Source organism: Lepisosteus oculatus, chromosome 16, assembly GCF_040954835.1.
Source record: "Lepisosteus oculatus isolate fLepOcu1 chromosome 16, fLepOcu1.hap2, whole genome shotgun sequence".
Lineage (NCBI taxonomy): Eukaryota > Metazoa > Chordata > Actinopteri > Semionotiformes > Lepisosteidae > Lepisosteus > Lepisosteus oculatus.
In genome coordinates this window covers 15196625-15218915 of record NC_090711.1, presented here as the reverse complement: position 1 = coordinate 15218915, position 22291 = coordinate 15196625, and the positions used below count along the sequence as shown (strand labels likewise).

General features: G+C 42.4%; 2 protein-coding genes across 2 annotated transcripts; both read left to right on the top strand.

Annotated features, from left to right (window-relative positions):
- The first annotated feature begins 125 nt into the window (after window positions 1-125).
- Window positions 126-5939, top strand: pxmp4 (peroxisomal membrane protein 4). The gene is made up of 4 exons (XM_006639391.3): window positions 126-328; window positions 878-940; window positions 1532-1730; window positions 3495-5939. Exons 1-4 carry the CDS (start codon window positions 216-218, stop codon window positions 3762-3764), a joined length of 645 nt encoding a protein of 214 aa, XP_006639454.1. The 5' UTR covers window positions 126-215; the 3' UTR covers window positions 3765-5939.
- Window positions 5940-7006: 1067 nt separating this feature from the next.
- On the top strand, window positions 7007-20492 carry e2f1 (E2F transcription factor 1). Its single transcript, XM_069179569.1, has 7 exons — window positions 7007-8583; window positions 9613-9703; window positions 10860-11079; window positions 13631-13793; window positions 14266-14379; window positions 16397-16637; window positions 19296-20492. The coding sequence occupies exons 1-7, from the start codon at window positions 8344-8346 to the stop codon at window positions 19541-19543; spliced, it is 1317 nt and encodes a 438-aa protein (XP_069035670.1). The 5' UTR covers window positions 7007-8343; the 3' UTR covers window positions 19544-20492.
- The last annotated feature ends 1799 nt before the right edge of the window (window positions 20493-22291 follow it).

The following is a 22291-nucleotide window of genomic DNA, read 5'->3' as shown; positions in this document are numbered from 1 at the left end:
TGAAGGACGCGATTTGGCTGTTATTTCCCAGATTATATATTACAGCAAAACTAACTACTTTAAATGAAATGGCAATTCTCCCTGAAGTTGTGACTCGAGATCCTAGGAACCAATCTCTGAGCACCTAGTTGCAGAGCGTGATTGAATACGAGTTGTGCCTTTTTAATGCCGGTTGTGTTGCAATTAATTACTGTCCCCAAGTCTGCTTGCGAGCCATGGCAGGTTCTGACCTTTTCAAAACTCTTATTTACACAGTTAACAACTTGCTACAGCAACAGAAGTATAAGACGGCTCTTGCGGTGGTTAAAGGATTTAGGAATGGAGCTGTGTAAGTGCATTGGAAATTGTTTTTTGAATGGTTTGAAAACGTGAATATGTGTGAATGTTGATCATTTGATGTGTATGTGAAATCAATTGTCTTTAGCTTTCAGTTGTCTTGGCTGTTGACTGCACGTCTGGCTTCATGCCTCTTTGTTTTGCAGATTTATTGAAGTGCTGTACATCTCTAATATGCACAGAAGAGAAGCTCCGTAATGCGTCTCGAAAATTCACGGCACTCAGACGTTATTTAAACATTGGCATCATCTTTGTGTATAATTTCGTTTTTTTATATTTGTGTTTAACTGGAAACAGTTTGCATACCAGCTAAACCTTCAGTTATACTTACCTGTGATCGTAGATGAATAACCTTTAACCTTCGCCTTTGACCCCGCCTTTATTGAAAATATTGAAAGAAAAAAGTGAACAAAGTGAATATAGAATGAAGCAAATGTCGGGAACACTGTTTTGCTGCGTGTTTTGTGAAAACATGATAGCCGTCTCAGAGGTTTTATACCGCTTAGCTTTTGTGTAATAACTGTTCTGTGTTTTTAATCAGATATGGAGCGAAGATCCGAGCGCCTCACGCCCTAGTGATGACGTTTCTATTTAGAAGTGGAAGGTACCCGGAAAACTCACTTGCTCATTCAAACCTGCCGTACATTTTCTACCCATATGGGCATCAATTGGGGTGTCTGTGAAGGTTGCTAGTAAACTGGCTCTTAGGGTTCGTGCACATATTTTATATAACAATTAAAATTTTAATCATTTTTTGGAGGAGGGAGGGGCAAACAATGCAATATTCAAAAATAACCAACATAATTCCCTTTTTCCTCTGACCTATCCCTCTCATCAATTAAATTAAATTAAAATTCAGATTAAAAGGTTCACTTTGAAGTAAACTTCAGATCGGACTGTGATTTTATACTGAATCTGTTAATATCTCTTTACTGTCATATAGACATTACATATAGCCAAGGTCTAGCTTTACCACAAGTTTACCACAGTTTATGTCTGATTAAATGGGTATGCAGCTTGGATATCAGTGTTATAAGACTGTGAAACATAAATATCACAGAGCTTGATTACAGTCTCACAGTCTGACTTTCTCAAATAAGTGTATTCTTAATGAAAGCTTTAGCAGGTAATACAGTTAAGAATAAAAATAAGAAAACAGAAAACCATATGTTCTTTTAAAAAATGTTTGTGACAGCCTGAGGGACAAACTGAAAGCCATCACCCAGGCGACGTACACCCACTCGCGGAACCTGGCCTGCTTCGTCTTCACCTACAAGGGGCTGCAGGCCATACAGCAGCGCCTGCAGGGGAAGAGTCAGCACTACCACTCCTTCCTGGCCGCCTGCCTGGGGGGCTGGCTGGTCTTTGGAGACAATAACCACATCAACAGCCAGGTGACCAGCGCCTTTCCTTTCTCACTCTACATCTGTGAACCAGAAGGTTGCCTTTTTCCAACTTACAGTTCAGACATCAGTTTGCAGACCAGCTGAACCTACAGGAACATCTTATCTGATATTATCTAACATGTTGGTTACAAGAATACCTTAATTACCATGATCTAAGATGAATGTGTGAACCTTAAAAGGAATATAATTAAGTGTAGTTTAACAAACAATGTTGATGATGCACAAAAAATAAGTGAATCTCAGCAGTTTATGTCTGGAACTGTATTCAGAGATGGCTGAATTGGCATTGCACAAAACAAAAGATGTTTATCTTGATCTGCTTATAATGGAGGAGAATTTTGCTTGCTCTACAAGAGAAGAAGTCGTTCAGGCTCCTGGGACAATGACAACCTGTATGGAAAATATACTCTTTGCGCTATACTAAATTTGGAAAAGCAAATTTAGCAGTAAATTTATTTTACCTTCTCTCGGTAATCCGGGTGATCATCTGTTCCACATATGGATTGACTGTGCTAGCTGGGAAATTGGAATAGTTGGTAGTGTATTGCAAGGATCGCGGGGATGGCTTAGAATGATGAGGCACTAAAGAAGATTGTCATTGTTGTGAATTGCATAAAATCAACCTGGGCATGCTGGTTTGTTTTTGTGGTCTTTAAGATGTTCTGGGGGATGTAAAATGAAAAGAAATATCCCCATATTAAAAGGAAAAGGAGCTTGTGAATGCCTTACCTAGACTTACTGGTCACTCGGTAGACTTTTGGCCCACAGACACCTGCAGCCTTGCAGCGTGTCATAAGATGGGACTGTTCTGAAAGACAGGCATGACATCTGTGGAAAGCACATCTGTGGATCCCCCTTCTCTCAATGTGAGCTCATGAGTCGTAGCCTGAAACCCAGGTTTTAACCACGGTTAGATATAGAACACAACAAGATACTTGAAGTTTAAAATTTAGAAAAAAGATTGACCCCACACTTGAAATATAAGAGGTTGAGGGAAAAAAAATGTTTAGTTGTTATTGTACAGTCTAATGATCTGCAAGTTTTCCTGCTTTCTGTATACAACCAAGTTTGGAGCAGGCATTAAAATGGCCAGTGAGAAGGAATGCTTTTATAAACGTGCACAACTGTACATGATTGTAAATCCAGTTAAGAGGAAAATGGGCAATGTGGAAATGAGTTTTTAAACTCATTTTAAGAACTTCCCAGCAGCTATATCACCATGCAATTTACAACTGGTGACCCACTGAAGCTGAGCAGGTGTGATCCTATCCAGTACCTGAATGGGAGACCTCCTTGGAAAGCTAAGGTTGCTCTGTGGTCTTTAAAAATCCCAGGGTGTTTCTCGAAAAGAGTAGGGGTGTAAACCCGGTGTTCTGGCCAAATTTCCCATTGGCATTTATAAATCAAGGCCTCGTAATAATCCCCATCTATGAACTGGCTTTATTACTTTGTTCTCCTTCCCATTGATAGCTGGTGTGTGGTGAGCGTTGTGGTGCACTGTGGCTGCCGACACATAATCCAGGTGGGACTGCACATTGGTGGTGGTGGAGGGGAGTCGCAAATTATCTGTAAAGCGCTTTGAGTGGAGTATGCAGAAAAGCTCTATATGAATTGTAAGGAATTATTATTAAAAGGGGGACGGTGCAAGAACTATATTTGAAAATTGAACACTACAAGGAAGAATGCATTACTATTTGAAGGCTGTCAGATTGTGAGCTGTGCAATATGGTACATTGCTTTCATTCTCCACAGATAAACATGTACCTTTTGTCCCGGATCCTGTTTGCTCTGTCTCGCTTGGCTGTAGAGAAGGGCTACATCCCCCAGCCGAAGAGAGATCCTTTCCCTCTGTTCGCAACCCTGGTGTGGGGCATCGTGCTGTGGCTCTTCGAGTACTACCCCCATACTCTCCAGCCTTCACTCCAGTCCTCAATGAACTACCTCTACCACGACAGCAACACCTGGCATGACATCTCTGACTTCCTCCTGTACAACAAGCCCCGGGCTGGGGCTCAGAACTAACCTTCCAGCAGCTTGGACCCTTATCTGGGACGGGCTTGTCGGGTTCTCTTGCAGGCAGTTCAGATCAGTTAAGATGAAAGTTCAGGAAAATCCAGCCTTTTTAGAAGAATGTTCGTACTACTGTTTCCCCTTTGGTCTTGGGCTTGTTTTGCATAGCTGAAAGTCTATTTACTAAATGTGTATTGTGAGTGGGTTAGCAAGACCTTTATGACCCAGCTGTACATTTCAGAGGAGTCTGGAAAAATGGATGTCAATTTGGTCTTCCATCATTAAACCCCATCTCTTTAGAATTATTTAATATCATTAGAATTGGAATTTTCTTGGGGTGGGGGGAGGTGGTTTGGACCTCACCTCTTTTCAATACATTCTCAAAGAAGACATTTCCATTCCCTTAGAGGTGGGAAAGCAAAACTGGCCTCCAGCACTTCTTAGATTTTATATTTGACTAACTTCAGAGTGAAATCGCAGCTGTTTCCTGATGATCTCTGAAGAGGGCTGCCTTTCCAGAGCAGCTGTGTAATGTGCATGAATATTTTCTAACATTATGATTGAATAATGGAATGTCAGCTTATTTTCAAGATATGCCAAAACATCCTTCAGTTTTTTCTTGTCCTAGGTGTTTATCAATTTCTACGTATACTGTATATTAACCCTGAGACCAGCAGATAGTACTGTAATGTACGTGCTGTTTTCCATAAGGTTTCCAGTCACTCATCGAGAAAAGGTCCTTGTAGTTTAATTTGGCTGTGTATTTTTAAAAATACTGTTTACAGTTTACTTTCTTAATAGTTATTTGTTTGCAAGTTCTGTGTAATACAGTAAAAGTGTACAGTGTACACTTTGTTCCTTAGTTTTGCACTTACAGAATTACTAAAACCTTGTAAACAGTTAAGTTTTTTTCTTAAATCACTGTGACACGTTAAGCCTATGGTATAGAATGGTTAATATTTTTTCTGTTTTCACATTTTATGCTATTAGTTTTGATGCATGACAGAATCATGATTTTGATTCTTCAATTGTAATTCTTTGAAGTTTTAATCAACAGTAGTAACTTTATTCTGTCATGATAGTTCTTAAATGAAATAATTGTCTTTAATCATATTGGGCATAAAAATAATAGGACTATATCTTAACATAAGAACAAAACTCCCATGGCATGATAAGGCAGGATGGTAAATATAGGTTATCAGTTTTTTTAAATTGGATCAAGTTCTCAAATGCACTACATATGAAGCTTCACTGAACAGTTTTTTTATTAATAGAATACTATTATTTATATCAATAGTTATACTTTATTATAATAGAATAATAAACCATTCCATCTTCTCTTTCATGTGGGTAACAACAATAGAAGTGATTTTTTATATCTACATTGCAAACTCAGATTCACAACAGTCGTTTTGGAATTTGGGGTTTCTGAGCTTTGAAATGATTTGCTTCTCAATTGTACTGTAGAATTTTTTTTTTTCTGTTGTAGTGTGGGCATGAAAGGGCTGGCTTGGTTAAAACCCAGAAAACACGCTGCCTTGTGCTAATTTGTTGTTTAATCACTTAAGTTATTCAACATTTCAGAAGGAAGGACAGCCCCCCAAAATAACTGGTGAATCTACAGGACAGTGTTAGGAGACCCCTGACTTTAAAGCTTGTCTGAGTGAGCTAAAACATTGCTTTTGCAGAGTATTACCACTGAACATTGAAACGCACAATATCCAATATTTTTAAATAAGTTTCTCTTTTTCAGCCCAGGTCTGCCTATTCCTTATTCTGTCCTGAGTACTGTAAGGAATTGTAGCTTCAGGTGAACTGGACTGGTTCTGTGTCTCTTGATCTATGACTCTTGAGTATGTTTTGCAATCTGTGACAGCAGTCTTTTTTTAAACCTGTTTATTTTTAAATTAAGGATCCAATCCTTAATGAGAAGCAAACTGAGATCATGTTAAGAGTAACCGTGCTGATCATCGCTGTTTAAAGTCAAAGCTTTTATCCAAGTTACAGAATCTGAGTGAACATCAAATATAATACTGAAACAAAGTGACAGTGATTTCCTTTTAATGTTGTATATAAAAGGCACTTTCTAAGTGTTGACTCATCACTGAATGCATGCCATGTATATTGAATTTTGCTTAGTATATGTAAATAACATAAACTGCTCAGAATAAATTTTTTAAAGCCCTACAGTGCATTTGTTCTCTTTGTTGGCTGTTGAAAATAATAGGATCCCTAGTGTACAGATATAAAGTAATGTTGTCATTTGTGTGTTCTCCTATTTACTTTCAAATTCTATGTAAGCTTATTGTTGGCAAAAAAGAAAGTGAATTGCTTGGTTCTCTCTAGCAATAGTGTCTAATCTGAAGCAGACACGTTCATGCTCTAGTCTGTAAAGACATGCAGGGCTGGGCCCCTTATCTGTGCTGCCAGTAGTATGCAGGACTGATGAACAGTGCAGGGGCTCCGCAGGGGTGGTGTGGTGGCTCTGTGTGCTTGCGGCTGGAAGGTTGTGGGTTCGAATCCTGTGGTTCTGACCCCTAGCTTCTCTCCCTGTCTCTGTGTCTCATGGAGAGCAAGTTGTGGTATTTGAAAAAAGACAAATTTGTAATATAAGAAATTGTTTATGGCCAATAAAGTAGCCTTATCTTATAAATGAGCAAACTTTCAACCCTTAGGTACTTGTTTAGGTTGCAGTGGCTGATCAGTCTCAGAAGACCCAGCCAGCATCTTCCTGAGGTTCATGGGAGTTCTGGCTTCAATATCTTGGCTTGGCAGTTGTTCCTTGGCATGTTGTGGGTCTGTCCAGTAAATGTTTAAGGAATCGGAACGTTTTGTGATTTAGTCACAAGCTTGTTCAAAATATCACATTTTTACGTTTCGGCAAATTCCGTACTGGAAAGAAAACCTGCATCGTTCACAGTTTAGGAGTCTACACGCAGCACGTTAAATAATTCTGTTTCGGATTGCTGCGATTTTCGGAAGGCCACGTTTTTCAGAGGGGGTGATTATAATCTCACACGAGTGACATTAAACTCCTGTGATTTCTGCAAGAATTTCCTTTGTGCTCGACCTCAGTGAGTGAAGACCCGCACACAGACCCATCACCTTCCTGCTCTCCAGCACAGCTGCCCTTCGCGGGGGGTGTGTGGGTGGAGCCAAAAAAAGGGTAGGTGCCGCCCCGTCAGTGCAGAGCTCCTAGAGCTCCACCAATCCGGAGGCGGGGTTAGCACACGTGCAAGTTTCGCGGCAAAAAAGATTTGGCGCGCAAATCCCCAGCTCTTGTCTGATCAGCTGGGACAACAATAACAATAACAAGAACAAGTTGTAGATGGGGCGACGGGGGTTCTGTTGCGGAAAGTACCATACATTCACTTCTTAAGGACTATTTTTTTCTGAATTTATGCTGGGGAATTTTTCGTTGTTTGGCATTTTGGGTTGTTGGAAAACATCTGCTTTTACGCGTATGAAGGATTACGCTGTTTTCTGCTTCCTGAATACTAGCTCAAAAACAGGGGTGTGCTTTTATTTTCGCCTAGATCAATGGAAAGAAACGGCCGCAGAACGAGAGCATATAACTGAATGGACAAGGCCCTCGGGATGTTCTTGATACACCTTTTGATTTCAGATTTATGTCTGCTGAAAGACAAAATGCGCTGCGCTAAACTTGAAAATGGAATTTAAATGAAGAAGCACCAAATATTTTTAGAATATATGGAATCAAAGCATTCATGCTCTAGAGATCATTAAGATGGACAGTATTATTTTTGTGCATTTCGCAGACACGAATGGACTGTATTGATATCGAATCGATTTGTGATCGTAAGGCGCAGACGGAGCTGGGACAAAGGGCAGGGTGCTCCGGAGAACTTGAAAACCGAAAGAAAGATCGTGCGGTTGCACGGGGTTTTTACAGAGGCTTAGTGAAGAACTTAGTTGAGAATGTGTGTTTTTTAAGGGACCTTAACAGTTCGCATTAAGATGCATAGATGCATGCGATAAGAAAATGTATAGTTGATTATACAATGATTGCGTTACTGGACTGATGTAAAATGTAGGGAATCTAAAATGTAAAAATCCTGTTCGCACTCAGAGGCGAGTGTATGATTCAAAACGAAATTGATGATATGGGAAAAGTCTGGCTTTTTAAAGTTAAACTTGTGGCCTTTCGCATTTTATACTGACTTATTGTTTCGACCGCTTTCTGTCAGGCTGGTTTGAGGCAGACTAGGGGCCTGTAGTTAGCAGTCGAGCTCTCTTGAGTCTTTGTTGTGCGTTGCAATTACAGGTCCTGAGCTATACCAAACATGTTTCACTTGCGCACCCACAGACTGTAATTACACGTAGCCGAATGCCAGGGTTCAGCAATTGGCTTTTATGTGTTATTAGGATATACACCCTGTAGGTACAGTGAGGCAGGTTTACTTCGCGAAAATTAACATTACTCTTAAGATAATGGCTCCGGTTGTACTCCTGTTTTTACCATTGTTCCACGCGGAGACATGAAGCTTTGCCACTAAAGTATCTCAATTACTGCCACAATCCGAGCCGGGCAAAGAAGGGGGGGAAACGGGCAGCCGACCCGCGGAAGGCCATGTCCGAGACAGTGGTCACAGGTCAGACTTCGGAGGACCTTCTGGCTGACTTTGAGTCCATTTTGGGATCGGGAAGTATTGAGCTGAATGAGGATCAGATTGTCATTATCTCCACGCCGGCGCATGTGGAGATCCAGCCCGCAGGCTCCAGCGGCGCGGCGGAGATCCTGCTGTTCGCCACCCCGCAGGGACCTGCCCCGGAGGACGAGCAGCGCCGGCCGGTCCTGGGACGCCCTCCGGTAAGGGCCTCTCTGTCCCCCGGACAGAAATACAACTTGTAAATGCAAGAGGCTGCTCATCTGTTGCGCAGATGGATAAAGTCCGATATATATGGGCATATGGTCTAGTCGTGGGAAGTGGCTGTTGAATCTTTTATTGAAGACTCACAGTTCATTCAAAAATATAACGCTCATGAAAATCAACAGGTCATCATTGTGCCAATGGCGTTTTTACTAGACTGGGGGTAAAAAAAAAAACATATTGCCAGGCATGTTTGTTACTGAGGATTGTCAGGAAGCGTAAAACTGGTCATTGATTTTTGTGGTTGTCGCTCGTGGAGTGGTGCAATAATGCCCTGTTTTGTGTTTTGATGGTTTTTCTGAGGATATAATAACAGCAGTTATAAGGGTACTGATGAGGCACAGTGAGGATTGGTGGTGGCCTGTCATTCTTCCACGACAGTAGTTTAAACTGGTAGTTTGTTGGTGTGGTGGGCGAGCTGCAGGTTGGTCAGGACTTTTCTGTCCATGTGGCCAAGGGAATCTGCATGAGGAAAAGGCTACAGTTCGCACAGCAAATGTAGAACCGTGATGCTGGCGCTGTGTGAGAAATCAGTTAATGCGAAGTTTGTTTTATAGTTAAGAAAATTGACACCAGAAAGATGAATTGCCTTTAGGGACGTGCGATTCTTTAAACATTAATGTTATGCACATGATCAGATCATCCTGTGTCAGTTTTGTGCTCTCCAGTATTTAACGTGCTGTGCTTTTTCAGCAAGTGCCATGAAAGTATGAAGTTGACGGTGCCCTGCTCTGTGTTTCCAGACCCATGCAGAAAACTTGAGTGACTGAACAGCTGAGATGAGGGGTTGTGTTGAAGGTAGAGCTAGGCAGCTGGTGGGTTGGGCGGAGGGGGGGGTACAACTCTGTTACAATTTTGTCAGGCCGCTCCAGGTCGCTTTTTCCTCTGGGTCTAGATACCCTCAGTGTGCTTCCCCGGTTTCAAGTCATGTACCCGCCACTGACTTGTCTCTCCCAATTCCGGCGCAGGTGAAGAGAAAGCTGGACTTGGACAATGACCACCAGTACGTGTCCGAGATCCGCCATCCACCCCGAACCAGGCCTCGTGTGCCGGAGAGAGGTATGAGCCAACCACTTCCCTGAAAAAGTACTTTCGAAATCCCCCAGCATGTGAGGAGATCGAATTCAGTTACAACACCCTTCAGAAGGAGGGTATAGGAAAGCCAGCTGATTCACCAGATTAAATAAAATAGAGAATACAAAGTATCTGTATGTCTGAGCTTGAGATTAATATAAATGCATAGAATGGGTGGTACAGTGGTTAACATTGCAGCACTGAGGGCCGGTGTTCAGTCCTTGGGGTGCTGTCTGTGTGGAGTTCGTATGTTCTCCTCATGTTCCCGTGGGTTTCTTCCAGGTGCTCCAGTTTGCTCCCACAGGCCAAAGACATACTGTGGCTTGTGTGTGTGTTTGCGGACTAGCGTCCCGTCCAGGCTGTAACCTCCCTTGTGCCCTGTGCTTGCCAAAAATTCTGTGTCGTGGCAGCCTGGCTCTTGGGTTACTATACAAGAGTTATACTTTCATGTGCCTCTGTGCTCTTCATTTCCACAGCAGGAAGACCTTCCTCGGTTCAGTAAATCTAGAGGAAGCCAAGTTTTCTGCCTTCTTGACTGTGGTTGATTGAAGGACAGTTTCAGAGAGGAGGGGGAAAACAGCTGGAAGCTTGCTCCCTTGGCTCCTGAAGCCGATACCTTTCAAACACCAGCACGTTCATATTTTGATCTCGGGTACAACAGAGAATATGTAAGAAAAGAGAGGTTTTGGAACACATCTTTAAAGCAAGCCTCTGACATCTTGAGGGTCTAGCAGGCGGTAGAGGCACATTGCAGCAGGCCTACCTCTATCCAGGTGGCTTGTGAGACTTAGGCACTTTGAAAGCAAAAAACTGCCAAGGAGACTTTATTTGAACAAACTCTTCAATATACACAAACTAAAGTACTCTAAGTGGCCCAGCACTTTTCTTGTGAGTCCCTTAATATAGCAAATTATGCTCAGTTAACTCCATGTGAGAGGATGTGACTCTCATCCCATCACCATTCATCTAAGTAATCAATTAATACCCCTCATGTGAACACAATAGAGATCTTAAGTGACAGGTTAGCTGAAATGACTACCCTCATTACTGCAGGCCTGCCACACACACCTTTTGCTCCAATGCCAGGACAGAACTGTTGTGGATTAGCCCTTCCCTGATTGCCCAGACTCTCCTTCCTCAGGCCTGAAGTCCCCCAGTGAGAAATCTCGCTACGACACTTCCCTGAACCTCACCACCAAGCGCTTCCTGGAGCTCCTGGCCCAGTCCCCCGATGGTGTGGTCGACCTGAACTGGGCCTCGCAGGTGCTTGAGGTCCAGAAGCGCCGCATCTATGACATCACCAATGTCCTGGAGGGCATCAAGCTAATTTCCAAGAAGTCCAAGAACAACATTCAGTGGCTGTGAGTCTCACCGCTGCTTAGCTAAGAAGACACCCGGTGACAGGAACTGCTGAATGCAGCTTCTACAGATCTGAATGTCTAATATAAATGCCTCCTGTTTTCAATCCTCATTGCATCTGCTTTGTGGTTCTGCTTTTCACCCTGTGCCGTCATTGTGTTTTGGATTGGCTTAGCTGAGACCTTGGACAGAGTTGTCATATGCACAAATGCAATGAAATGAATACACCCAACTCTCCAAGTTATGTATGCAAGGGTTCTCTTCCACAAGGCTTTATGAATCCTAAATCTTATTTAAGTCAGGAGCAACCCTTTCCTAGCCATTGCATGAACACACATAAAGAATGACTATTTATGATACTGCAGCAGGGCAGGTCAGTAGCGAAGTGGTTAACATTGCTGCCTCGCAGTGCTGGGGCCCTGGGTTCCCAAGATGGGATTTTGAATGTTTTCACTGTGCTCAGTCTCCTTGTGAGTGTGTGTGCGCATTTGTGTCTGTGTGTGCCCTATAATGGACTGGTATCCTGTCTGGGGTGTACCTTGCCTTGTGCCCATTTCTTACTGGGATAGGTTCTGGCTCCTCCACAACCCTGAATCGGATAAAGTGGTTCGAAAGTGGATGGATGGATAATGCCGCAATCCTGTCTCGTTTTCCCTAGCTTTGATGGTTAACAGGTGTGTGTTCCGATGACAGAAGGGGGTAGAGAGCTGGAGAAAATGTTCCTGCACTGTAGCTTGGAGAAAGAGAAAGGAAACTTCCTCTCTTTACAGGGAGAGACAAATGAAATAACAATGAATAAAAAAGTTTTTAAACACTATAATTAGAATGATTAAACACCCACTATAGCATACCCTTAAAAATATACAGTACAGTAAAAAAATAAACATGAGTGAATTTCCTTTGAACACTTGTATAAATACTGTACATTTCCTTACCGTACACTGTATGATTCAGTAATTAAACACACAGTAATAAAAATAACAAAATCACTTGGGTGCTTCCTTGGCATGACCTGCACTGCAGTTTCTCACAAATTTTCATTGAAAAATCGTGACGTAGTATGCAGACTTTACCATGCGTGCACAAAGGCAGAGCAAGACTGAAGAGCAACATAGGGTGTTTGTTGTTGGCGTCAGAGTACACACACGCTGGCTATTCATCTGCAGAAGGACCATGCCGAGCTACGTGATGTTTACAAATGTAAATTTTCAATTTGTTGTAAAATGTGATTATGGGACCCATATGTTTATGTTATCAAGATAGTACAAGAGACCCAGGGCCTTTTCTGGCAGGTAATGGGCACAAGGCAAGGTACAGCCTGGAGAGGATGCTAGTCCATCGTAGGGCCCACACAGACACAAATGCGCATTTCACAGGGAGAACATACAAACTCCACTCAGACAGCACCTCAGGTCCGTAACTGAACCCAGGACCCAAACACTGTGAGGCAGCAATACTGATCACAAGCGCCACTGTACTGCCCTCCTGCAGTTCATAAATGGTAATTCTCTATGTGTGTCACATAGTTCTCTTTGTGTTCATGCAGTAATAATTATAAATTCCTTGTACTTATATAGTGCTTTTCTGGACACTCCACTCCAGAGCGCTTTACAGGTAATGGGGACTCCCCTCCACCACCACCTGAGTGCAGCCTCACCTGGAAGATGTGATGGCAGCCAGAGTGCACCGTTACACGCGCCACACATCAGCTATCAGTGGGGAGGAGAACAGGGTGATGAAGCTAGTTCATAGATGGGGATTATTAGGAGGCTATGATTTGTAAACTCCAATGGGAAATTTGGCCAGGACACTGGGGTAACACCCCTACTCTTTTTGAGAAACACCCGGGGATTTTTAATGACCACAGAGAGTCAGGACCTCGATTTTACATCTTATCCAAAGGACAGCGTCTTTTACAGTATAGTGTCCCCATTACTATACTGGGGCTTTAGGACCCACATGGACCGCAGGGTGAGCGCCCCCTGCTGGCCCCACTAACACCTCTTCCAGCAGCAACCTTAGTTTTTCCCAGGAGGTCTCCCATACAGGTACTGACCAGGATCACACCTGCTGAGCTTCAGCGGGTTGTCAGGTGTGAGTTGCAGGATGATATGATTGCTGGCTGCTGCAAGTGGTTAAGAAAGGCTCATTCCTTACTTTGTGATCCCTGGTCTTGTGGAACAGATCCCTTACATACTTAACCTGGGGAGTTGGGTCTATTCACAGCTGTCCAAGGTCTCACCTAAGTTAAGTTTTTACATACAGTGGTTGAATTTACATAAGTCAGGTCTTCCATGAACCAGGAAAGGGTGTCCAACAATTCTTAAAGACCAAACAGATTTGATTTGTAGCTCTGCCAAAGTAATTGCTTTTGAAAATATTATCTTCATAGTAGCATCATGTGATAAGGAGTTGTGAAGACTGTGGTTTTGTTGTGGGGTGTATCTGTATCAGTCTCGTTACATCAGTAGGAAAGTTCTTGCAGTAAAGGGATGCCTCAGTGAGTGGTGCTGTAAGTGAAATTGTCTGAAAGAGTTCTGTCCTCCCGCTCAGGGGCAGCTGTATGGACGGGGTGTCGTCTGCCCGTTACCAGACTCTGATGAAGGAGGTGTCGGACCTTGGGCAGTCTGAGGAGAGGCTGGACGAGCTCATCGCCAAGTGTAGCCTACAGCTCAAGCTCCTCACAGAAGATCCGCAGAACAAGAAATATCCTTTTGTGTTTTGGTCTGCCCTTCTGGGGCCAAGAGAAAGCAGAGGCACCGTGGGCATGCAGAGATCAAGATGTGGGTGGTTCATCCTCAAAGCTGCACTGCTTTCATTTCTTGAGAGTTCTCTAACTGCAGTACACAAAGTTATGCAGGGCCAGCTGATAATGCCGAATAAACGTTAGATGAGGTTAGTAGTTTGTGCAGCTTTTTTAGCTTGGCTGTCAGTCAAAACATAATCAAGGCTTCTCAGTAGCTCCAGTAAATGTGAAAGGAAGGTCCAGCTTTGTTGAGATCTTTGCAGCTCATTGTCAAACTGTGTTCAAACTGCTTGTGTTCTTGTTTGTACTGAATATGCCTGGGTTGTTGTGCAGATCTCTTAACAGCTTATTCCAGTCCATGGGAAATCACCAGCTGGTGTGAGATGAATAGTGTGGTGATTGGGTTCCCACTTCCCAGTTCTGTTCCTTAATGCTGTTCAAGCTGGCCTATGTGATGTGCCAGGACCTGCGGTGCGCTGTGGACTCTGTGGACCAGCTCCTGATGGTTATTAGGGCTCCCCCAGAGACCCAGATGCAGGTCTCCGACCCCTCAGAGGTAGAGTCAGCGCAGGGGATCAACCATAATAGGACTGGAAGCTGCTTTAAATCCAATTATTTATCCTAATTAGTCCCATAAAGAATATATTGTAGTGAAGAAAACTGAAAGGTATAACTGCTCTCATTTAAATATATTTCTCAATCAAAGGACCATTCATTTGGGTTTTAAGATTCAGATGGAAAAATAATAATAATAATTGCTTACACTTATATAGTGCTTTTCTGGATACTCCACTCAAAGGGCTTTACAGGTAATGGGGATCCCCTCCACCACCACCAATGTGCAGCATCCACCTGGATGATGCGACGGCAGCCATAGTGCGCCAGAATGCTCACCACACATCAGCTATTAGTGGGGAGCAGAGCAGAGTAGTGAAGCCAATTTATAGATGGGGATTATTAGGAGGCCATGAGTGGTAAGGGCCAATGGGAACTTTGGCCAGGACGCCGGGGTTACACCCCTACTCTTTTCAAGAAATGCCCTGGGATTTTTAATGACCACACAGAGTCAGGACCTCAGTTTTACATCTCATCCAAAGGACGGTGCCTGTTTACAGTATAGTGTCCCTGTCACTATAATGGGGTATTAGGACCCACATAGGCTGCAGGGTAGGCGCCCCCTGCTGGCCCCACTAACACCTCTTCCAGCAGCGTCCTTAGTTTTTCCCAGGAGGTCTCCCATCCAGGTATGGACCAGGCTCACACCTGCTTAGCTTCAGTAGGTTGCCTGTTATGAGTTGCAGGGTGATATGGCTGCTGGCTATATCAATTTTAAATTAATAATAATTTTCTATTTATTTAAAATAATTTTCTATTTGTTTGAATTTGTACACATTTATATCCAAGACCTTAGGACCAGTCTTGAATGTTTTAAATCTGTGTGTCAGCTCTTTTTCTATACTCAAGAGAATTGAAATATTCTTAAACGGCTGCAGTTTTGCTGTCCTGTAGCCTGATTTTATGAGGTCTCAGAAGTTCAGCAAGGCTGACACGCAAGACTGGTTAGTAATGGGATTTATTATCTAAGGAGAGTCAGGTAGTTGCTTCAGGTGGTGTTGGTGAGCCAGAATTTCCAAACCAGTGCCTCAGTACACTGACCAGGCACACTGTGCTGTAGTAAGTGCCACCCTTTCTATGACACATTGAATAAAGGTGCCAACTACTTGGTCATTAAAGATCCCACGGCATTGTTTTGTAAGAGTAGTGGTCTTAGTGCCAATGATGTAGTTTGGATTTGTACAAAACTCCCTCAGTTTACTTCTTGAATTCATTGGTGGAGCAATTTCAAACTTTCTATTTGATCTGCTGTGCAGTGGAAAATTTATTGCAGAATGCCTGCTGTGTGTCACCAAAGTGGGGCTGCACTTCAGTGGTGGATGAAGTGGGTCCCCTTCTATATGTTAAATTCTTAGGCATCCACTAGAATGAAAAGCTCTCTTTGCATATATTTTATATTGAAGATGCACTTCTGACACTTTTGAGATTTTTCATGTCTAATGGCTTAGTGCCATCTGCTGGTGAGAGTGTAACATGACAGCTCACTCTAGCAGTTGACCTAGTAGATCCTGTTTGAGCACACTTTGAGTTGCACAATGTGCTGCTTTGACAACAGGTGCCAAACTGTTGTTCCCCTACAGTGATCCGCTGTAACATGTTACACCAGAAGTGAGACAAAGTGATGCAACACTTGACTGGGCATGTGACAAAGGGCTGTTTTGTGTTCTGTTTGATTAGTTCTGCAGTTGTTATTCAGTCTGTTGCAGGTGGGTTCACTTTCAAAACAATAATAAAGTGAAATGGTACGTTTAAATGTTTCTTTTAGTTTTGAAGTCGGTTTACACTCAGCAGTTGATTGGCCTTTTTGGATTTTTTTCATCTTTCATGTAAATTACAGGATAGCTGCATAACACTGTGGAAACTGGACTAAGCTCTAAATTACTAGTGTCATGTCGGAGCTGTGCCACCATTGTTGGCGTGTCCAGTCCTTTATTCCTGCTCTTCCAATGTGCCTGCAGGGGTTCCAGATCTCTCTGAAAAGCACCCAAGGCCCTATTGATGTCTTCCTCTGTCCAGAAGACCGCGTTGGAGTTTGCAGCCCAGTGACTGGCAACAGTCCCTCCAAAGCAGCCAGTCAGATGCCGTCACCTGCCCCTGTGAGCTCTGCAGGCCTCACAGAGCCGCCTCAGAGCAGCAGCTCACAGGAAGTGACATCAGGCGCTCAGGAAGTGGCTCCCCTGACACTGACAGGTGAAACCGGTGAGTTCCTAAACTGGAGAGACCGCAGATTTAACAGTAAGATTTGAGAGATGGTAACTCGTTTGCAAAATGAACAGCGCCTACATGTATGCATCTTTTACATAATTAATGTGATTAATGTGAGCCAGAACTGTCGCACAAACCTTGCATTGCTTAAGGGGCCTGCCTTAGGGAAAGCACAATCCTGGGATTGTGACAGGCGTGGGCCAGAGCTGTGGACACTACTGGCCCTCTTTCCATAATCTGACCTATGGCAGCCCCACATTGTGGGGGATTAGGGCTGGAAAAAGATCAGATCTTCAGAGATCTTCAGAAATCAGAGGCTTTCCACTCCATTTTTTCATATTTGCATTCATTTTAAACGAGCCCTTCCCCTTTGATTTCTAAAATTACATCAACAACAAACTTGTTGTTACAGATGAACGTGTTATCTTAATATTTACCTAAGAGATTGTATTTAATGCCCTCTAGAATATAGCAGCTCAGGTGACTCCCTACTGTAAGGCCAGTCCTGTTCCTGCATTGTGGCACTGAGTTCCCTCTTCCCTTTCCCTCATTACGTTGAGCAGTCAACGTAAGATTTCAACTTCAATAAGTATTTCAGCAGTACCTGAAATTATTTGTGTTTAATACACGATTATTCACCCTCATGTATTTTGGTCATTGCGATTTGGAATATCTCTTTACAAAATATACAGCAAGAAGTAATGAAGTTATTCAGGTAAAAATATGTGTTCATTGTGGTTGCTGCTGGAAGAGGTGTTAGTGGGGCCAGCAGGGGGCGCTCACCCTGCGGTCAATGTGGGTCCTAATGCCCCAGTATAGTGACGGGGACACTATACTGTAAAGGCACTGTCCTTCGGATGAGATGTAAAACCGAGGTCCTGACTCTCTGTGGTCATTAAAACTCCCAGGGCGTTTCTCGAAAAAAATAGGGGTGTAACCCCAGCGTCCTGGCCAAATTTCCCCATTGGCCTTTACCAATCATGGCCTCCTAATAATCCCCATCTATGAATTGGCTACATTATTCTGCTCTCCTCCCAACTGATAGCTGATGTGTGGGTAGCGTTCTGGCGCACTATGGGTGCCGTTGCATCATCCAGGTGGATGCTGCACATTGGTGATGGTGGACGGGAGTCCCCATTACCTGTAAAGCCCTTTGAGTGGAGTATCCAGAAAAGCACTATATAAGTGTAAGCTATTATTATTATTATTATTACAAAAAGTATGGAAATTAAGGCAATAAGTCTCTGCAGGTCCAAGCTTTCTGGTTCCTGTGTTAGGTGTACAGTTGAGGTGTGACTATACATGTATCTGTTGGACAGGTTTTGAAAGTTTGTGAGTTATCACAGCCATGTCTGTTTAATCAGTTCTCTCAATATTGCATTTTTTTAATACGTTTTAACTTTAAAACGTTTCCTGCTGACAAGTATCAATTAAAACAGAAACATTGTAAATTTGAACATGGGATTTGCTGCTGTTTCAATTATTATACTTTTTCCAGTGATGTCATTATTGTTCTGAATGTCATTGCAAGTTTATAGTAAATTTGATTTGCATTTGAGCATATTTTGGAATTCATTTCTGTTAGGGCAGCTGTATGAGATAACTCTTTGCTCTTTTAGAAGTTGGGATACAATAATGCTTAAATTATTTAATGCTTGTACTTTTGTTAGTTAACAGACCTGTGTAATATCTTAACATGTAGGATTAATTGCACATCATACGTGCTTTTATTTAATTTTGACCATCTTAACAATTGTTGTTGTCAGTTCTGAACCCATAATTGGAAAAAAATGCCTTATTGAAAAAGCCTCCGGTCTCATCTTGAACGTTATCCGTTTTAATAGTTTTGTTTCCCGTTTAGGTAATGTCTGTTGGCATCAGAAATTCTAAAGGAAAAAAATCCTGCGATAGTAAAACTGAGAAAACCAGCAAACTGTTAACCCATGAAAATTCTGTGGTGTCAGTTAAAGAACATAAGCGATGAGTCCATTTGACCCATCTAGCCTGTTTGATAGTTGATGATAATTGATGTAAGTATCTTGTTGAGCCATTTTTTGGAAAAACCATACAGAATATCAGTTTCAACGTCACAGCTGGGCGGCTTGTTCATCCTTCTTTACCCAAATGGTTGTGGAAGTGTCTGATGTTTAATATACTGTATATAAATGGTTATCCACATAACTGTGCCCTCTGGATTATGTTCCATTGTTCATTTGAAGAAGTCTGTTGTGTTGCATGTGTCATTGCTCTAGAGGAACGGTGGAAGTTCCCTTATAGCTTCTCTGTTCACGACTACAATTTGATTGAGGTTCTAAACGTTTTGCATGTGAATTTTATTAATGAACATTTGGGCGACAGGTTTGACCTCGTCTAATTTCCTTCTATGTCGATTGTTTTTATATGCTTTCTGGTAAACCCTCTGGTTTGCTGATTATCTATCTATGAATGTAGTGCTTCTAGAAAAGTCAGGTGCAGCTGTTTTTGAAGCTGTGTGAATTAAGCACTTTTTGAGCAAGGTGTTTCTGGCCAAGGCTTAACGTGAATTGTCACTTTCCTCTGAAACACCGTCGTCTGCTAGTTTGGTTTTTGCCTGCTGTGTCGCTGCTCCTGACAGACCGGCTGACTCCTGGATCCTGTCCCTTCCCTCCACAGAGACGCTGCTGACTGGAGACGCATTTCCTCACCTGGGAGCACTGCCTGACTTCGACCTTTCACCCCTGACGTCTTCTGATTACCTGCTGGAACGGCATTTTGAGGAGTTCTCCTCACTCCCCTTGGACAGTTTCATCAACCTGTCGCCCCCACAGCCTCACAGCTACCACTTCGGGCTTGGGGAGGGAGAGGGCATCAGTGAACTCTTCGACTGCGACTTTGGGGACCTGACACCTCTGGACTTCTGAAGTCAGCGGGTGACAGAACTGGATGACATTAGAGGCAACTGACATGATGAGCTGGCAGACCAGCTACTGAATATGGTCCAGGGCTCCACTGATGGCACTTAATTTAGAAGATATATAGCTTCATATGTTTTTTTTAATTTATTTATACAATATATATTATAAATATTTGTAATCTTTTCCCTCTTTTAATTGTGTGTTTCAAAATAATTTTATTTTTATGCTATGGCTTTGTTTAAAACAGAGATGTGGAATTTAGAAAAGTTATTTTTTAAATGAGTTTTGGGTATTAGCTATGTTTTAATGTGTTGTAGAGAAGGAAATGTTAGATTATTTTAGGGTTTTTGACTTCAGAGGTTGGGAAACCCCAACAGTGAGTGGCTAATTCACTGATTGTGCTTTCTGTTGTAAGCCTGAAACAGAGGCACTTGGACAATACTCAGTATTTTGATGATAGAAGGAGGATAATTGGAACAGAAAGATAACAGGTGTGAGAGCTGTGGATATAGGATACAGAAAAGTGGTACAGCCACAGATCTGTGGTACAGGCTGCCTGCACCAGTTCTTTAATAATTGAATGAAAGTGGTGCGTCGCAATGGCTTCAGATATATTCTGCACTTTGTTACCAATTTGTTTATGGGATTTCTTTGAAGTTGTGGCTGGAGGTCAGAAACCAGGCTATTTAAAAAAAGAAAAGCACTGCACCTTTTTATTGCTCTTTAAAAAATTGTATTTATTTTTTTTCAGGGATCTGACTTCTTGCTAAGGTATAAAGAAACTGCAAAGAAAATATGCTCATTTGTACATGCAAGCTTTTCACTACTGAAATTGTGATTCATTTGTCTTTTCTCTGGAATCCTGCATTGTCTGAATTAAGTAGTTTAAAAAGCAGGCAGTTTGAAACTTGCAGAGATTGATTCTAATCATTCCTGAATATAAACCTTCTTGTTATCTGTTGGTGTTCCTCTTTTCTTCTCCCGGGCGTGTTGTTCAAGCTGTGTAAACACTTTGTTTTCCATCCGGGACAGTGTAATTACTGGGTTTGCTTCATTCGCCTGCGTTTTCTCTGCAAATGGGGGAAAGGCAATCCAAAACGTGTTATGCTTGTTTCAGATAAAGTTGTTTACAAAAGGTTTACATAGGTAAAGCCATGCTCATCAGTTCCTTGACTTTGTATAACACTTTTTATTCCTAAGTTTCCCAAAGTATCTCTCACATTTGGCAATAAATAAATATACTGACCAGACTGTAGAAGCATCAGATAGACTTGAGCCAGGATACAGCACAGCTCCCTGGTCACCATATGTAGGCATTGATTTAGAAATTGTGGTCTGGGGGGTGGCATGGTGGTGCATTGGTTAGCATTGTTGCTTCAAAGCACTGGGGTCCTCTGTGCGTGGAGTTTGCATGTTCTCCCTGTGTTTGCATGGGTTTCCTCTGGGTGCCCCGTTTTCCTCCCACAGAACAAAGATATACTGGCAGGTAATTCAGCTTCTTGGAAATCTGGCCCTGGTGTGTGTGCTTGTCTGTGTCTGTGTGTTCTCTGTGATGAACTGGCGTCTGACCCAAGGTGGACCCTGCCTTGTGCCCGTGGCTCTGTCACCCCCCTGGCCTTGAATTGGAAGAAGTGTTTAGAAAATGAATGGATGCTCCAAGGAAAGAGCGCCACCTACTGATTCACCAACACTACTGACAGCAGCAACCTGGTTTCCCTTCTGAATCTCCTCTCCCAGGTACTAATCAGGCCCACCTGCTGAGATCAGACTAGGAGGTACTGCAGCTGTCGGAGCTGTTGCTGACATTCATCTCTCACTTTGCCATGCTGTTATATGGCATCTTGACCTGTGATTTATGAAGACCTGCTGGCAATTTACCATGTCTTTTTTCGTCAACCTTCATCTTATTGTGCACCCTGCTGATATATGTGCATTGTATGTGTAGAACTGAGCGGCTGGTCTTTCATACCCAGAAGGAGGTTTATTTTTACAGTGGTACACTCCCGGTAGTTTGAAGAAAAAAGCTGCTGTGTTAACCCTTTTTATTTTTCAAAAAGATTTCTAATGTAAGTGCACCATGAAGTTCCTGATGCAGATTAGAGGACAAGATAATTTGGATATTTCAGAAATATTCTTTTCTAGGCCGTCTGGGGCAAAGGCACATCTACAGTAGCTGGAAAAGTGTAAGTTGATTGATAAGGACAGTCTCCGTATTTATTGGCACCTTCAAAGAGTGTGTCTCCAGGAACTGCAAAAAATAACTTGAATGCATAATTAGATACAATCAATCAATTTTAGTTTTTGGTATTAACTTGTCATTGCTGGTATTAATTATTTCGCCTATTAAAATTTTAACTTGATTGAAGTTTGGATTATAAATATGCACTTTAAAATGAGTGTACATCCCTTTGGAAAAAAAAAATCAGTGGAAATCTCACCGAGCAGCAGGGTTGTCTAACTCAAGAATTCAGGGTGAAAAGTCTGAATTTGGTGTTTGGGGTTTCGATTTATTCTAGCTGTGAGTAGAAGTTGAAAATGTACGCATGTTTTATGTCGTGTAGGTCATCTTCCCATTTCCTTCATCACCACATTGCTCACAGAAAATGAGACATGCCACGTGATTGTGCTCCATACATTACTTGCTGATCATATGGGAGGTTTCATTATTAGACTTGTTTACATTGTACTCCAGCTGCTATCAGAACTGACTGATATTTGAGCTGCTATTTAACTTATTTATGTTCCTAACACGTG

Coding starts and splice junctions, on each gene's coding strand:
- pxmp4 (XM_006639391.3), top strand. CDS start 216: ATGGCAGGTTCTGACCTTTTCAAAACTCTTATTTACACAGTTAACAAC. Junction 329..877: donor GGATTTAGGAATGGAGCTGT/GTAAGTGCATTG, acceptor GTTTTTAATCAG/ATATGGAGCGAAGATCCGAG. Junction 941..1,531: donor TTTCTATTTAGAAGTGGAAG/GTACCCGGAAAA, acceptor TGTTTGTGACAG/CCTGAGGGACAAACTGAAAG.
- e2f1 (XM_069179569.1), top strand. CDS start 8,344: ATGTCCGAGACAGTGGTCACAGGTCAGACTTCGGAGGACCTTCTGGCT. Junction 8,584..9,612: donor CGGTCCTGGGACGCCCTCCG/GTAAGGGCCTCT, acceptor ATTCCGGCGCAG/GTGAAGAGAAAGCTGGACTT. Junction 14,380..16,396: donor AGGTCTCCGACCCCTCAGAG/GTAGAGTCAGCG, acceptor ATGTGCCTGCAG/GGGTTCCAGATCTCTCTGAA.